This window comes from Malania oleifera, chromosome 4, assembly GCF_029873635.1.
Source record: "Malania oleifera isolate guangnan ecotype guangnan chromosome 4, ASM2987363v1, whole genome shotgun sequence".
NCBI lineage: Eukaryota > Viridiplantae > Streptophyta > Magnoliopsida > Santalales > Ximeniaceae > Malania > Malania oleifera.
The window spans coordinates 5,666,462-5,683,732 of NC_080420.1; the positions used below are offsets into that span (position 1 = coordinate 5,666,462).

A 17,271-nucleotide genomic window follows, 5' to 3' on the forward strand; every position below is an offset into this window, starting at 1 on the left:
ATCTTTCAGTTGATCTGTCAGTGCTGGCCTGGTACCCATGATTTTTTTGGTATTGTCTCGGTTTCCAATCTGCCGGTTTTCCATGAATCTCCCAGTAGGTATTTTTTGAATGACCTGTTTTTCGGCAATGTTCGCACCATATTTTTCCTTTTTGCGGTCGTTGACTTGGTCCCCCTGGGCCTTTTAATATAAGAGCTGAGGCAACCGGCCCAACGTGAAGCCCATCTAATTTTTGGGCCGATACGGGTACAGCTGGGTCCAACCCAGCAGATTCATTTTTGGGGCGTAACATCACCCATCTCCTGCTCTCTTCCCTCCTGACCTCTGTGAAGACTTCTCGGGTTGAAGGGAGAGGTCGTCGGCCGAGGATCCGCCCCCTCACGTCATCGAGCTCTCGATTCAGGCCGGCAAGAAACTCGAAGACCCTTCGTTTTTGAGCCTCCTCCGATATCGAGTGCTGTCGCCGAAGCACTCCCACTCCTCATCAATGCTCGGATCGAGCACCTGCCAAAGATGACTCATCTCCATGAAATACTCCGTAACACCTCTCTCGCCTTGCCTCATCTGCCATAATCGGGTCTTGATGTCGAAGATTTGCAAGTAGCTTTCGACATCGGAGTACGTCTCACATACGGCTTCCCAGACTTCCTTCGCCGTCGGCGAGAACAAATAAATTTTTCCAATTGATGGTTGCATCGAGTTGACGAGCCAAGCCGTGACCATGGAGTTTTCGGACCTCCATCTTTGCAAGGCTACAACGTCGGAAGGGTCTAGCGTCCTCCGCTCACCGGTAAGGTATCCAAGCTTCCCTTTTCCTTCAATCACTAGTTTCATGGACTGAGCCTATTCACGGAAGTTTTTTCCGTTTAGTTTTTCCAATGAGAGTGGGAAGACTGTGTTATCCATTCCACTCGTACCACCACAGGATGTAACCTCTTAGTCACCGGTGATGTTTGCAGAGTAGGTAGAGCCTCCGCTGTTAGCCATCGTTTAGCTGGGTTTAAGAAACCCTAGCTCTAATACCATGTAAGAAGAAACGATTGGGAAAAATATTTTCTTCATATATTATTCTTATGTGCAAACCAATATATAATACAATTACCTATTCTAAACAAGGAAACAAATTTCCTAATGAATAATATCAAATCCCCCATAATTACCCACTTTCCTAATTTGTATTTTATTTACAAGGATATCCTAGATTGGTATTTTAACATGTTCCTTCTCAACAAATCCTCAAACAAAATAAAAAGAGAAAAATAAAGTAACAATCAGCATCAACTTAATAGGGCCACCCAGTCTTGGTTCACACCTTGAAAACAGAACCTTAAAAACAGATTTTTGTGATTTCTGTTTTTGACCCCATGTACACTCCTTGTGTACTTGGTGTTCATTTTTGTTATCAATAAACTTATTACTTATAAAAAAAAAAAAAAAAAAACAGCATGCACTATAAGCCCAAAGAGAAACCAAATAGTGAATTCTGTCCCAAAGAAGATCCCTTGACAACTTTCCAGAAAATAATCTAGCATTGCTTTCCAACCAAACCAACCAAAGAAAATATTCCCTCTCTAATTCTGTTAAGAGCTGTCCTATATCAAGAAGATATCAGGATTTGCGGGGTATACAGAAGGAGCTTTACTTAAACTTGCAAAGAGAGATAGAAACTGCATTGAGGCGTGTTATTGTGTCGTGGAAGTACACGAGGACAATAAGGTATCAAAGATGAGTAGAGAAAGCAAAAAAAGAAGAAATCATTATAGGCACTCATGTCTAAGTAATTCAAATAACTTACATCTTCATTAGTAATAATTTGCTGAAATATGAAGACTACAAAGGCATCATATAGACTCATATACTGTGCGATGAAAAAAGCTTCAGGACCAGGTAAACTAGGTACACGTGAGTCGTAACATATATTGAAGCTATCTTTGACTTATATGGGATGGTAGTCTTAAAAAAAAAACTAAAAGCATAATCATATCTTGGCCCAATTACCTAAATAACTTTATGATGCACCAGCAACAGAAATTACAATTTTGTCCTTGATCATGCGACACCGTTAAATTACTATAGTTGAAAATTAGACATCAAATAGTAACAAATTTGTTCTTCAATGGCTGCATCATCATCATCATTGCTGTCGTCTCCTCTCTCTTTCCTTCTACCCAATGCTCCAAGGTTCTGGTCTCTCTTTTTTTTTGTCCAAGCGGGGGATGGTGATACAACCATTGAGGATCCTAGTTTGTTACGTTTTGTTGTTTTATAGCAGTGCATGAATGTGCATAAATCAATGGCAAAACAGTAATATCTGTAGCTCTTGCATTATACAATTATTTAAGAAATTGGATCAAACTTAAATTATTCTAGGGTTTCTATGAGGTTATGATATTATTACATGTTACCCTGGTGACGTAGGGCAAGACCATGGTGTTGGAATTGTTGTATTCCTAAGAGGGAGGGTGAATTGAAATTTTAAAACTTCTTCCTAAGTTAAACCAGATATCAGTAATACACAACCTAGGGTTTTTCTAAGCATATATCAATTGCGTCGATAAAAATAATATGCGGAAATTAAATCATGCGCAGCATTCACAATGTATCAAAAATAACATACATGTGAAGGAATATAAAGTGCTGGAAATTAAAAGTAGACACACAATATGTTATCGGGGTTCAGTCAATACTGCCTACATCCCCGCCTCAGCTTGCAAGCCCGAGGATTCCACTAAAGCTCACTTAACGGGTGGAGCAGCACCGTATATAACACCAGGTCAAATTACTAGGGCTGATCTCAACCTCTACAATCAATCCTTACGGCCTAAATTAACACTCCCTCATGCCATGCCAGGAATACAATAGATAATCAAATATAAATTTTCGTGTACAATTTCAATGCTTCTCCAATAAGAAAATATGTACCAATACGCACAATACGAAAAATTACACTTCAGTATGATAGGAATGTATAAGCTCAGTGAAGTCTATATGCCAACTCTCAATAATATGCAACTATAACAGTTAATATGTGAGAGTATTGTGAATAAATCTTTGAGTCACACAATATATATTAATCACAAGAACAACCTCAAAGATCTTAAGAACACAATCAAATATCTCTAGATAAATTTCAAGTATCAAGTATAAGAGATATTCGAAATTAAGCTTGTTAGAAAATATTTGGCAAAATCACAATACAAGCTTTTGAATCTTACAACAAGAATGCAAGACTCACAAACCCAAGAGTTTTCCCAAAGGAAATTTATGGATTAAATACCAAGGGAAAACTCTAGCTCACTCTTCTAAAATCAATATCTAATGTGAAGGTGCAATGAGAGTGTGAGCTTTTGTAAATGAGATGGATGATTTTAAAACACTCTAACAAGAATGATTTTGCAATAAGAAATTAGTAGGAGTAAAATATATGAGTTTGTTTGAGCGAAAGTATGAGAAAAATTTGCAAGAATTTCAAAGAGGTTTTTGCTAATCAAGTTTGTTAATTCCTACTTAATCTCATCAATTAATAGGTATTTATAAGTTTTCAAAAAATTATAACCGTTGGGGGACATAAGGGTCATTTTGGAAAAGTTTAATGTTGGTTAATTAAAATTAACCTAGCTTAAAAGTGGTAAAAATCAAGCAACCCAAGAGGTTTGGTTGATCGAAGCTCAGCGACGGTCGACCGAACAAACTCATCAATTTTGAATTGTTTTCCAGGTTCGGTTTGTTGTAGGAAATGGTCGGTTGACCGAACAGAGGCGATTTCCCAAACCTTCAAGGTTCAGTCGCCCGTCCACTGGTTCGGTTTGCTGGTTCACGAGGTTCGGTTTGCCTGGATCAATTTGAACTGAACGTTCGATCAGCTGAGGAAGGTTGAAGACATCACTGTCACAGTTCAGTCGACCATGAGCGGTACGTTCATTTTTTGTTCGGTCGATCGAGCCAAGTCAACACTTTGACTTTCTGGCTAGTCGGTCTACCGAGGCGTTGACAATGCCAATAGGTCGGTCGACCGAAGCCCTTTGAAAAATATTTCCTCTTCTTTTGACCTTACATGATTTTATCCCTATTTGTATGTGTTTGCAATTAGGCTCAAGGGACTCAGTCATGATGTGTCCTATGGTCAATCATGGCCTTAAAAGTTAACCCCAAAAATCCAATGTAGGTGATCCCTAAGGTCATTCTATGATCTTTGAGCTTATGCATCCTATCATGCATGTAATGCATAATATTACAAACCATATTATTATAGACCAAAATAATAAATGCATTACACTACAACTTGAAACAAAAATCTTCATGCTTGCTCCTTTGCAATTTCATGGGTTGTGCTGAATAGTGTGCGCATTTAAGCATTTTTCGGCTTCCATTTCTCATCTGTCATCCGTGCTTAGAAAACTGAACCTATTCATACACTTAGCACACAGATGATTTGTCATAATCAAAACAGGGATCGCACTCAAAAAATCAACACATGGGAAGATCCTTTTTGGAAACTAATTCTAAAGAATTGGTTAAGGGATTGTTGGGTTTAGTTAGTAGTTAATAGTGTGTTAAGTTTAATTAGTGTGGGATTATGTTTATTTGGGGCTCGTTTGTAACATTTGTGTACTTAGTGGTATGCTTGTAATTTAATGTAGTTTTAGGGGTATATCTGTGATTTCATGAGTAGAGGCTTCCTTGTAAATAGTGTGTGAAAAAAGCCACATAGAAATTGGTTGATGAATTCGAATTTGAAGAGAACGTGAGATTTCCCCATTGTATCTACTCTCTCCTCTCTTCCCTCTTCCTTCTTCCCCTTTCCTCCCTCCCTTCTATAGTTCAATCTCACATGGCTGCAAAGATCCTTGATGTTGCCCCTGCATCATTTGGTATCAGATCCCAAAATCAATCTCCATTTTTCCATTCAATTCCCTTTCCCCTTGCACTCTTTATTCTTTATTCTATCCTTCTCCTTCAATTCTAGCCCCTTAATTCTATTTCCATCACTTCTCTATTCTATCTTTGTCAAATTCTCTTTATTTCTCACTCAGTTCTCTTCTCTATTCTATTCTCCTCTAATTCTCTTGCACTGTCTCTTTTTTATTCTGTTCCTATTCCTCATTCTGATTTTCATACTCTCAGTTCTGATATTTCAGTCTAAAAAAAAATTGAAGAGCAGTTATGAACACTTTCAAAAAATTCCAGTTGTGTCCCCATTTTTTGAACACGACTTTCCAGAAACCACCTTGCAACACCACCCATACCATTGAAAAACAAACCCCACTGAAACCCTTCGCCTCAAAATTTCATCACCATCTGACCAGCTGTGTGGCTCCACTTGCCTGAGATAAATTCCCCAACCATCCTAGCCGTGTGACCCCACATGCTAGAGGTAAATTCCCCAGCCATTGGCCTTCCAAAATCCCAGGTTTCCTATGATATTGGCATCACAATGGCACCATCATTGCAATTCTCAACCCCTGATTTACCCTCACTAAAGTTTCATCACCAGAGACTCACCATCGGTGCACCCCACGTGCCAGCAACGAGCGTGTGGAATTTTTCCCTCAAGTCCTGCAACCTACAAACGCACAAGAAATTAATTCCAGCCTTAAGAATTCAGGGTTTTCCCCTAATAGTTTGTTCTGCAGCATGATATCTTGGTTGTGGACATGATATCTTGCAAGAAAGTGAGACATTTTGATAAAAAAGGCTAGAAATTGAAGAATTAGTGTACCAGCGGCACTTTGGAGCGTGGATGTGGCACTGCCAACAATAAAATTCAGTTTGTATCAATGCGTTTGTGATTTTTCATTGTGAATTTGTTTAATTTTTGCATGCACTCTAGACTACATGTGAATTGAAGATAATTCTTGAACATTGGGAATCAGATTTGTGGTTGCAAGAATAGATTGAACAGCCTGTTTAAGGGTCTTTGGTGACATATAATTGTAACGTGGTGACAAATTACAAGAAAAAAGAACACCATTTGTCATACTTTGGGTACAATTTCAAGTTTTTTCACACCTTTCTCAAGTGTGGAAAAAATGTTTACAAAATCATCATTGATGGAAGATGCTCAATGAATGTGGTTTCCATAAATGGGATCAATCAAATGCAATTTCATCCAGAATTTCACCCAAAACCTTATGAGATGTCTTGGATTGATAACACTACCATACATGTTCGAGAAAGATGTCCAGTTCTTATCCAGATAGGTGACTACTTTGTTAATGTTTGGTGTGTATCATATCTATGAATATTCACAATATACTCCTTGATTCTCCTCAGTTGGATGATTTGGGTGACTCAAGGAAATGAGAACACATATGTCTTCCACTACAATGAGAAGAAAATCATTTGAAGCTTGCTTTACCAACCAACAAAGACAAGGAATCTGAGATTATTAATCATGTCAAAGTTACTCAACTTGAAGACACAACAAGCAAGGAAATGAATGTGTTTGAAGACATCCAAAGATTTTCATATATTCCTATTGTTGATTTTGTCATTTCCGATGATTTTATTGATGCTCATTCTCAACTCAAGTCTATGGTGCTGCTGATGGAACGTGGTTTCTTGTAGCACTCAAGCACTAGCTTTCAAGAGTCCAACTTTGGTTCTTACTTCTAATCCTCCAACATTTCAAAATTCAAGGCTGAATTTTTCTAACTAGGGGAGATTTGATGAAGGACAAGAAGCAAGACCATGGGAAGATCTTTTCCGGAAAATAATTTAGGCAAATAGAGTTAAGGTTTTTTGGGTAAATGTGGAATTTCATGTATTGGATGCTTTCTTACAAATAGTGTGCAAAAACCATGTAGAAGTTGGTTGTTCAATTTGAATTGAGAAAGTGGATGTGTGTTTCCCACTTGTATCTCCTCTCTCCTCCCTCCCCTCTTCCTTCTTCCCTTTTCCTCCCTTCTATTTCTCATGTCTGCAAATCATTGATGCCGCCCTGCATCACCTAGTCCTTAAGTTTAGGGTCAGTTTGGTATCGTTGCTATTTTCTGTTTTTTGTTTCTATTTCTCCATAGTGAAGAAACATATTATAAAAACGTGTTTGTTCATGTTATCCGTTTTCTGTTTCTATTGTCGGTTTTCAGTTGTTGGCCAAAAAACTAAAAACCTGAGTTTATGATTTTCAGTTATTTTGGCAACCTGCTGCTAGAAATTTTAATATCCAGAAATAATTTTTTTGGATTAAATTATTCATTTTATATACTTTTAAATTAAAATAAAAATTAGATGATCATATGAATTTAAATATAATTAAAAGAAAAATATAAATAATTTTTTTAAAAATAATAATAAAGTCAATTATAAAATACTTTCACTATTTTTCAATTATCATGTCCAATAAAATTTTTATTGTAAAGTAAAATTTGAACGTAGAACAATTAAGTAAAATAATTATAATAAATTTTATTTTTATTATAGTATTTTTTTAATGTTTATTATTTGTAATTTTATTAATTTAATCATATTTTCATAATATTATTTGATTTAAAAATGCAAATGAGCATTTTTTAATTAAGTTTTTAATTTGTATTAGTTTTATAAATGTGAAGTGTTAACCAAACAATTTGCTAGTTTCTAGTTTTTTGTTCCTATTTCTGGTTTTTGGTTTTCGTTTCTCTAATTTTTTACAGTGATACCAAACAACCCCTTAATTGGTTTCCTAGTTGTTTTGGTCACTCTAGAAGTCCACAAATACCTTTATAATGTGGGGTCTCGTTTCCTTTCGTCGTTAGTTCAACTCTAAAGTTTCGTTTGGTGTATTTTGTTTTGATTTTAGTTATTTTTATATTTTTATCTCCTTTGTTAGTTATGTTTAATTTTGTTTGTCCTCGTTTGGTTGGTTTGTTTTAACTTATAACCATGGTATTCCTCCGCCAAAAGTGAGGGTATATTAATAAATAAATGGAGGTGCCGCTCTCTTTTAGTAAAAAAAAAACCTTTATAATGTTCATATTTTGGCAAATAATAATTAATGAAGACGTGAGCCGTTTGCGTTTTTCAAAGCATGAGTGCCTAAAAGAGTGTTTTCTCTCAATGCACCCACGTTATTGTCCCTAGCCTAGTAATACATGTCTACCTTGGTCAGTGGTTTATAACCCTCTTTGCAAATCAATTCCATCCATCAACCCATTCTTCTACTTCTTGGGTTATAACCCATGACAATACTACCGTAAATTGGATATCTGAGCTAGTTTGCATCACTTAAAATTCTTGGAAAGCAAGAAAAATAATTTCAAAATCCTAACAAACTAAAATCCTTCTTTCCTAACTAATGATCCCCTATAATCTAGAAGATATTATCCTAGCTTGCCAGTAGAGGTTTTATCACTTGCAGATGAGCTAATCAACTGCAAAACTTGATTGAGCAATAAAAATGGGCAACATATGCTTAGGAACTTAAATTCATTCCTTATAAAAATGAGTCATCCTTGCTATGCAAGGAATAAAATTCAAGAGCATGAACATGTTTTACATCATTATGTTCCTTACCAAGTTCCAAGGTGAGATTCCTAGCTCAATGCACATCATAAAATCAATGCTTGGAAAGTAACAATGACATCAATATGCAAGATTACAATTCATGCAATAAAATATTATGAAATTGAATTTTTGGGATAGTTTTTCAATTTATATTCCATCATACGAGTAATCAATGAGCATTCAATAAAAAAAATAAAATTAGAGGATGAACAGCTGATGAATCTAAGCTGATCTAATAGAATGGAGGAGAGAAAGCATACATTGTACTATAAAAATATTATTAATGTTCAATAAGCATACAATTAAGTGCATATGCATCACTTGTCTACAATAAATGACTTATTAAGAAACAATTATGCAATACAACATTCCACATTATTACTGAACTCACAAAATGTTGGTCTCATAATTCCTTCTCCAAATATTCTTTTTACCTTAAATAATATCGGGATGCCATGTCCAAAATGATCTTATGCGCACATAAGACTTTCATGGCATACAAATCTATCTATTGCACATACCTAAAACAAAATCAAGTAATCCATCCAACCCCTAAGGTCAATGTAATACCTATTCTTAGGAATAGGATGGAATACAAACTTACAAAGAAAATGTAATTGAAATTGTATAAGGATGTAATAATTTAGACAAAAGTGTCACTCTTGGCAGAGTTTTATGTTATTCCATCCAACAAGAAATCGGGAAGGAATAGGCATTCTCATGGTGAAATTTAAGAATAGTTATTTATTTTTATTCCTTTTTATTAAAAACTTCTATAATGGTATTAGTTTTATGATAATTAAACATTTCCTTGCATAAAATGTTTACCTCTTCTATTATATCCATTCTATTAACCTAAGATATTGTTTAGAAGCACAGATTTCAGGCCTTGTATTTGGATTTGCATGGATTTGGATGAAACTTAATATAATTTGGTATTACTTTTTGTCCAAGTTCAAAGAAATCCCAATCAAAGACGCTTGGGAACATGAATTTAGAGGCTTGGATTTGGAATTATGTATATTTTGACAAGATATCAAACAAAATTGTATTCAGGTTTGTCCAAATTCAGAGAAATTTAGAACGAACGATTCAAATCCAAGTTTTCAAACGCAGGTAATGAAACAGAGAAAACGTGTACATTTCCATCCATACCCAAGAGATATATACCCTAACAAAATTGGAAAAGCTCACTGATGCGTGCAAGAAACACGATAAAGTTCAAACCTGAAAACTGGCTTGCGCATTCGCTTTTTCTCACATAACTCATTTAGCTTCTGCTTCGCCTTCTCAATCTCTCCAACTTTATTCAGCGAACCGAAAGGATCTCCATTCACCATTTTCCTCCAATTCTGAAACTCCGGAAGCGTCTGCAGAGCTTCTTTTGCGGCATTGATCTTTGCAATCTCCTTCTGAGATGAAATACCCGAAGCAACGAACTTTCCATCAATAACCACGCTGGCGACATTCTTCAAATCCTTCCTCCCATACTCGAATTCAAGCATGCTTCCATTCTTCTGGCAGAACTCATACAGCATAGTCACTGGCTGCGGGTGCTGCTTTAAATCGTCAAGCATAGCAACTGGTTCTAAAACCCCCCTAAAAACCTACCACCACAAAAAAAAATAGTAAAAAACTAATGAATATGTTTAGAATTAAACTTGATTCTCCATTCTTGAAAATTTTAATTAGAAAATCCAAAATGTGATGGAAAATTGGGAACATCAATCGAGATCAAAGGAATAAGCTTCTTTGATTCTTCTCCGAAAATGCAAATAGCATCTTTTCATTACAATAACAAACAAATAAACAAAATATCATCTTCTTGTACTTTCTTCTTATTTTTATTTTGAATCTCAAATGATCCTCGAATGCTAAAAAAATGTACAATGCAGGAATCAATTTCCGTGAGGCCACAAGACCACATATGAACAAAAAATAATTGGAAGATCTCACATTACATAAAAAAAAGAACATTAGCGTAACTCACCGTCCAAAAGGTTTCTAAATCAAAATCACAATCAATATAAACAGCTGCAGCAACAGACTCGACAATGTTTGCTAATTGCTTGGGCGCCTTGGTACTTCCTCCGTACGACAACGTGTCGCTTTCATTTTGAACTCTTTTCGCAAATTCTTCCATCTGAAAAGAAAAATAAGTCGGAGCAAAGAAAATTTTAATTAATGTATCAATAATTTTATAAATATTTTTAAAAAGAGATACATTGTTGGAGTCAAAAAATAAAAGAAAATATTTTTAATAAAAAAAAAAAAGGTATTTTATAATGAAATTCCATGTAAATATAGATATAGAAAACTGAAATTGATTTTTTTCCTCAATACAAGTGAAATAAAATAATAAATCTCAATAGATTTACAAGTGAATTACATTGGCCTCGACGGAAGGCGCGCTGAGGCGAATGTGGCGGTGGAAGTGGTGGCGGACGGCGGCGCGGGCAAGCTTCTCGGTGCTGATATTGGCGGCGCGGACCTGGGAGAGGCGGCCGGGCTCGAGGTAAGGATAGGATAGGAAGAGAAATTTGGTGAAGGCGATGCACAGGACTGCGTCGCCGACGAACTCCAGGCACTGGTAAGAGGGCCAATCGGCGCACGAACAGTGGGTCAAGGCCTGTAGAAGGAGGCTGCTGTCCTTGAATTTGTAATTCAGAATGGATTCCACGGCGGCCACGTCTTCTTCGCTTTTGGGGTCGATGTCGCGTGGTGGAAGCGGTTTCAGGATCTCAATGCCGGCGGCGGCGCCGTCTGCGGTGGTCTTCCGCCGCTTGGAGAGGCAGTTTCCGGCGTCGGGAGAGCCCATGGACGGCGAATCAGGGGAGGCAGTGGATGGTGAAGGTGGCGGTTCTACTTCTGGACGGGAGATGGGTGGCGTCTCCGTCTGGGAGATTCAAAGGCAGAAACTGAAAGCACGCAGCGTGTGGGATATTTGTCCTGCGTAATGACTGAAATGTCCATGTCATATAAGTCAGGAGAGGTGAACCAGTTTACTTTAATTTGTTGGGACTTGATGTGAAGTTGATAGAAAAAAAAATAGTAATTAAGATCCCATACAATTCATAATTGTTAATTAATAGTTCTGTTTTATCTTTTAGCATCATAATATATATCTCTATTCAAATATTAAAAAATCAGAAATAAACAAACCTGAATTTGATTGGATCAGTTTGATTTTCAGTTTTGGTTTTTAAAATTAGATGACCATGGGCATAATTGATGAGGTCAATCCAATGAGTTGGGTTTTAGAAGAAAGAATCATAATCAAGGATGGAGATTTGAGAAATAATTAAGCATGGGATAGGAGACTACAATGCTTTGCCCCCACTCGCTACAACTCAGTCTTATGATTCAATTTTCAAAATACACGCACGCATGTAGTTTAGCAAAGATATATAATTCTCTGCCGAAGATCTCGGGATCAGGTGAGACTCCTAAATTCACACTATTAATTTCTCTCTGTAAATTCCACCCTCCCCCCCATCTGCAGCACATTGATTCTACCTCCGACTTCAACCTCTCTCCATCCATCTGTTAATTAGTCAAAGCAAATATGGCTCCTGTTTCCTCCCTTGCTCGTTTTCTTCTTCTTCCTCTTCTTCTTGTTTTTCTTTTAATTCCCAGTTATGGTACTGCTGATGCTCATCCGCTCCAGAGTTGCATGTTTGATGCCATTTATCAAATGGGTGATTCCATTTCTGACACCGGCAATCTGGTTCGTGAGTCTCCCCTTGGTGCCTCCACCGCTTTTGCCCGCCTTCCCTATGGCCAAACCTTCTTCGGCAACGCCACCGGCAGGTGCTCCGACGGCCTCCTTATGATCGATTACCTTGGTAACAAATATATATTATACACAGACCACCCTTCTCCATTTTAATTTCTCTATAAAAAAAAAAAAAAAAAATGACAGATTGTTTGTTGATGATCAAGCATACTTTTTTCTTAAACAGCGCTGGCTGCTGGACTTCCATTTGTGAATCCATACATGAACAAAGATGCCAACTTCGGCCACGGCGTCAACTTTGCGGTTGCCGGTTCTACTGCACTGTCAACCGACGTTCTTGCACAGAATGGCGTCATCTCTCTCGTCACCAATACCTCCCTCCATGTTCAACTCGATTCCATGCTTTCCCACTTCAATTCCATTTGTTCCAATCAAAGAGGTTTGCTAAGTTGATCGCTCAAATTCATTTTATTGCCTACATATGTGTATATCCAAGTTATAACTTAGATGAGATGTACCTTTTAAAAGAAATTATATAACTTTGATGAGAATAATAAATAAAATACTTCATATATCTAATTGCTAATATATATTTACTGGGGTTATTTTTTGCAGATTGTGCAGAGAAACTCCAAACAGCCCTGTTCATGGTGGGAGAGACCGGAGGCAATGACTATAACTATGCTTTGTTCCAAGGAAAATCTACCGAGCAATTGAAGAGCCTGATTGTCCCCAGTGTTGTTGCCACCATAAAGCATGCTGTTGAAGTAACTATTCTTCTTCTTCCTGTTCCTCTTTCTTGAAATTAATGAAATCAGTACTAAATTTTTCATTAGGGTGTACATGCCTACTATTTACTTAATAACTCCCTCACACTAATTGCAGAGAGTGATCGAATATGGTGCTGCCCGAGTGGTTGTTCCTGGTAATTTCCCTATTGGTTGTATGCCAATCTATCTTACCGGCTTCCACACCAATGATTCTGCTGCCTATGACCAATTTGGATGTTTAAAGGAGTTGAACAATTTTGCAATGGACCACAATAATCATATGCAGAAAGCCATTGATGAGTTAATCGAAAAAAATCCAAATGCTATCATTTCATATGCCGATTATTACAATGCTTTCCTGTCACTCCTTCAAAATGCCCCATCTCTTGGTGAGTTAATGGTCATATGTTATTCTGAGGAACTTTATATGAATTACATTCAAAATCTCATTTTTTGTATCTTTTGTTAAGGTTTTGATGAGCTTTCTATACAAAAAGCTTGTTGTGGGAAAGGAGGGGACTATGCTTTTGAATTGACTAGTATGTGTGGAGCTCTTGGAGTACCTATTTGTCCCGACCCTCACCGCCGCATTAGCTGGGATGGAATTCATTTGACAAGCAATGCATACAAGTATATGGCAGATTGGCTTGTTAAAGATCTTTTACCGAAGTTACAGTGCATTCTTTGATTTGTATTAGTTATTTATGTTAGGCGTGTTAAGTCAGATAGCAAAAATTCAGTTGTATATATCTTAATTATAACTTCTAGTTCTGTTGAGTTTTTTCAGTTGATGCATATTGATGCATTAATTGATTTTTCATAAATGAAAGAATGACTCTTTATTTAAAAAATTTGTATTAAAATTAATTAAATATTCTTATATCGCAAGTTTCAATAATTCTTGATGTGTTTATATTTCTTGGATGTAATGATAAACTTTGAATTAAAACATGTGTAGAGAATCTTAGCCAATGTCCACAAAAAGAGATGGAAAATTCTAATTTTGTATCACCTAATATCAATTTTGATTAACATGTTTTCATTCTTAAAACATGTAATTTCTTAAATTGACTTGATTCTTTTCCAAATTTAGAGCTTATATAGATGGAAATATATTATTATTTTTAAGATCTATGTAAAAATAAATGGCCAATAAAATTGAAGAATAAAAGTTTTCGATCAATAAAAACCTAATTTAAAGTTTTTAAATGTCAAAAATCCATAGTCTAGAAAAGACAGTCATTAATATTTTAATTTTTAAAACTTGAAATTCATTGCTAGAATCATATAATTTATTTTTTAAAATACATTAAAAAATAAATAGCCAATAAGGTTTTAGAATATAAATTTTTAAGTGATAAAAGTTTAATTTAAAGTTTCAAAATTTTTTGATAAGGTTGCATACTATAGACCGCATGCACGGGAGCTTTGTGCACCGGACTGCCCTTGGTTTGGAAAGATCATTGTCGCTTTATTTTTTGAAATTAATTTGACTCCCAAATTATTCCATTTTAAAATTGATTTTGTTTTCATCCAGACTTAATATTGCACGACTAGGACGAAGAATTAAAAAAATAGTTTGCTAACAAAATTTAAATTTAAAATTTAAAATTTAAAAATGTCAAAAATCTATAATTTGGGAAAGATAATGGTTGTCTTTAATTTTTGAAATTTATTTGATTCTTAAATCAATCGATTTTCAAAATTGACTTATTTTTCAGCCAAAATTAGTAGTATTATACGGCGGGATCTATATTATTATTTATTAAAACATGTGTAATAATAAATAGTCAAAAACCAGTGAATATGCACTTAATAAAGATTTGGTTTAAAAAAAAAAAAAACATGAAGTCAATCAAACAGAGCAAAGTTGAAGACAGTGTCACCTAACAAACATGAAGTTGAAGAGATCCTTGCAGCCCAAAAGTTCATATCCTCAAGGAAGAAACGGCAGAAGTTCCTAGTGAAATGAAAATGCCTTGATGACAAAGAAATCAGTTGGATTTTAGTGGAAGATATGCAACCGTTTGTGGACAAAGTTGAAGTGTACCTACCGCCAAAGTCTACGAGGACGTCAACCACATACGTGGGGGAGAATGTCACGAGTTAAGCTTATTTAGGGCATTATGCTTGCCTGTGACTGCTTGTCTCGTGTACTTGGGATGAGTTTCCATCATGTAAATACTAGTGTAGGGTTATTTTTAGCTAGTAGTTTATTTGTATGCCAAATATGGCAGTATGACTTCTCTCGGTCACTTTGATGTTTCCTAGTGTCAAGATGATAATTACATAAAAACCTCTTTAAGGGAGAGTGAGTGTTCATCGGTCATTGTAAAATTCACTAGCTATTGTCAACGTATTTAGCCTACTTGCCTCCCTCGCTAAACACACGAAATCAATGGAGGTGTTGTTAATGAATTGCGTAGATTCAATGTTTACTGCTTGCTTGTCACTGCTTTCGTGGATGTTTACCATTTCCACTGCCATTTGATTGAATGCTAATGAAAGTATTTTGTGGATGAATGTTGGTAAACGATAGGCTGACTAGTTAAACACGAGTGCTTTAACTAGCACCGCATGACCCTTTCACAACGGTGTGAAAATAGTCGGACCGTGACACTTGGTATTAGAGCCAAGGCTCAGTTGTTACGAGAATTCAGTTACCTTCATTGTGGGATTTGGAAAGCTTTAGTAAGTGACCATGGCACCAAACAATGCTGAGAGGATCAACGTGCTAGAAGCACAGGTTGAGGCAACAACCAACACTGTGATTGCGGAGGTGGCCCAAATGAGAGAACTTGTTGATGAAGTGATGGGATCACAAAATTAAACATCAAGCAGGTTTGATAGGCAACATGTCAAAGGACTTTCTCCATACAGTTGAAACTTTGCAGTTACAGATGGCTAATCTAGATGTAAAGGTGAATCTAATGGTTCTCGCTATAGGGAACTCCAACACTCCGAGAGTTAGCAAGACCAAGGTATTAGAACCCAAGGCGTATGGGGGTGCCTGAGATGCTAAGGAGTTAGAGAACTTCTTGTTTGATGTAGAGCAGTACTTTCACGTTGTGAGGATGGCCTCAAAACAGGCAAAGGTGGATACTGCGGCCATGTACTTGGTTGGTGATGCCAAATTGTGGTGGAGTACTAAGTACAAAGATATTGAAAATGGAAGTTGTGTAATCAATAGTTGGGTAGACTTAAAGAGAGAGCTCAAGGCCCAATTATTTCTTGAGAAAGTTAAGTATAATGTAAGGAGAAAGTTGAGAGATCTCAAGCATACGGGTTCAATCAGGGAATATGTGAAACAATTTTCTACTTTAATATTGGATATCAGGAACATTTCAGAGAAGGACAAGTTGTTCTATTTTCTCGAGGGGATGAAACCATGGGCAAGGACAGAACTTCATAGGAAAAGAGTTCAAGACTTGTCTACTGCACAAGCTGCTGTCGAATGCTTGACTGACTACGCTGGTGATGATACCACTTCGTCCAAACGATTTGACGGAGAAGGAAACAGAGGAAATTCTTTCAAGAAAGGCAAACCCAAGAGTGGGGAAGCCAACTTTAAATCATCAATCTCAAAGGAAGTTTCGTCATCTCAAGGGTTCAACACACCCAATGGAAAGGGGAAGAGTAAAATTTCGTGTTACTTGTGTGGTGGATCTCACAGAGTGAGTGAGTGTCAACACAAGGGATTACTCAATGTCTTACAAGCTCCCACTTCGGGACAAGTCGTGGAAAGTGAGGAGGAAAAGGATAATGCCTCAAGGGTGGGTTTAGTGTGGCTAGTGAGTGCATTGGAAAAACAGGTAAAAGCACTAAAAGTTACACGAGCAAAAGGGTTAATGTTTGTGGACTTGAGGATCAATAGGAATAATACCCGCGCTATGGTGGTTACGGGGGCTACTCATAATTTTGTTTTACAATTGGAAGCATGGAGACTCAACTTATCCTTAGAGAAGGATACAAGAAGCATGAAAGCAGTTAATTCTGTAGCCCAGCCTACTCTGGGAATAGCCTAGCAAGTGACTGTGAAGTTTGGACAGTGGGAAGGTCATGCGAATTTCACAGTAGTGTCATTGGATGACTTTCCAGTCATTCTAGGAATGGAGTTCCTAAGAGGGACGAGGGCAGTGCTGATGCCTTCGGCTAGTTCTCTATGCCTGATGGGAGATCACTCGTGCATAGTGCAAGTCGTTGCGATGAAAGGAGACGACGGGAAGTCCTTTTCAGCTATACAACTCAATAAGAAATTGGGTCAGGGTGAGCAAACACATC

General features: G+C 36.7%; 2 protein-coding genes across 5 annotated transcripts in view; one reads left to right on the forward strand and one right to left on the reverse strand.

Annotated features, from left to right (window-relative positions):
• The window catches only part of LOC131154256 (ribonuclease 3-like protein 2), a 48,235-nt gene extending 36,836 nt beyond the window's left edge, over nucleotides 1–11,399 (reverse strand). For 3 of the 4 annotated variants that reach the window (XR_009136398.1, XM_058106913.1, XM_058106912.1), the window contains exons 1-3: nucleotides 10,874–11,302; nucleotides 10,475–10,627; nucleotides 9,712–10,091 (exon numbers count right to left, since the gene is read on the reverse strand). Coding sequence is in view for 3 of the 4 variants with exons in the window: in XM_058106913.1 (XP_057962896.1) it covers nucleotides 9,712–10,091; nucleotides 10,475–10,627; nucleotides 10,874–11,302 (962 nt within the window). In the remaining variant the exon portion in view is untranslated. Of the gene's footprint in view, nucleotides 1–9,711; nucleotides 10,092–10,474; nucleotides 10,628–10,873 lie in introns of all 4 variants that reach the window. The other variant, XM_058106911.1, reaches the window with a different exon arrangement.
• Nucleotides 11,400–11,619: 220 nt separating this feature from the next.
• Nucleotides 11,620–13,841, forward strand: LOC131154258 (acetylajmalan esterase-like). Its single transcript, XM_058106914.1, has 5 exons — nucleotides 11,620–12,329; nucleotides 12,447–12,659; nucleotides 12,836–12,987; nucleotides 13,106–13,379; nucleotides 13,461–13,841. The coding sequence occupies exons 1-5, from the start codon at nucleotides 12,050–12,052 to the stop codon at nucleotides 13,676–13,678; spliced, it is 1,137 nt and encodes a 378-aa protein (XP_057962897.1). The 5' UTR covers nucleotides 11,620–12,049; the 3' UTR covers nucleotides 13,679–13,841.
• The last annotated feature ends 3,430 nt before the right edge of the window (nucleotides 13,842–17,271 follow it).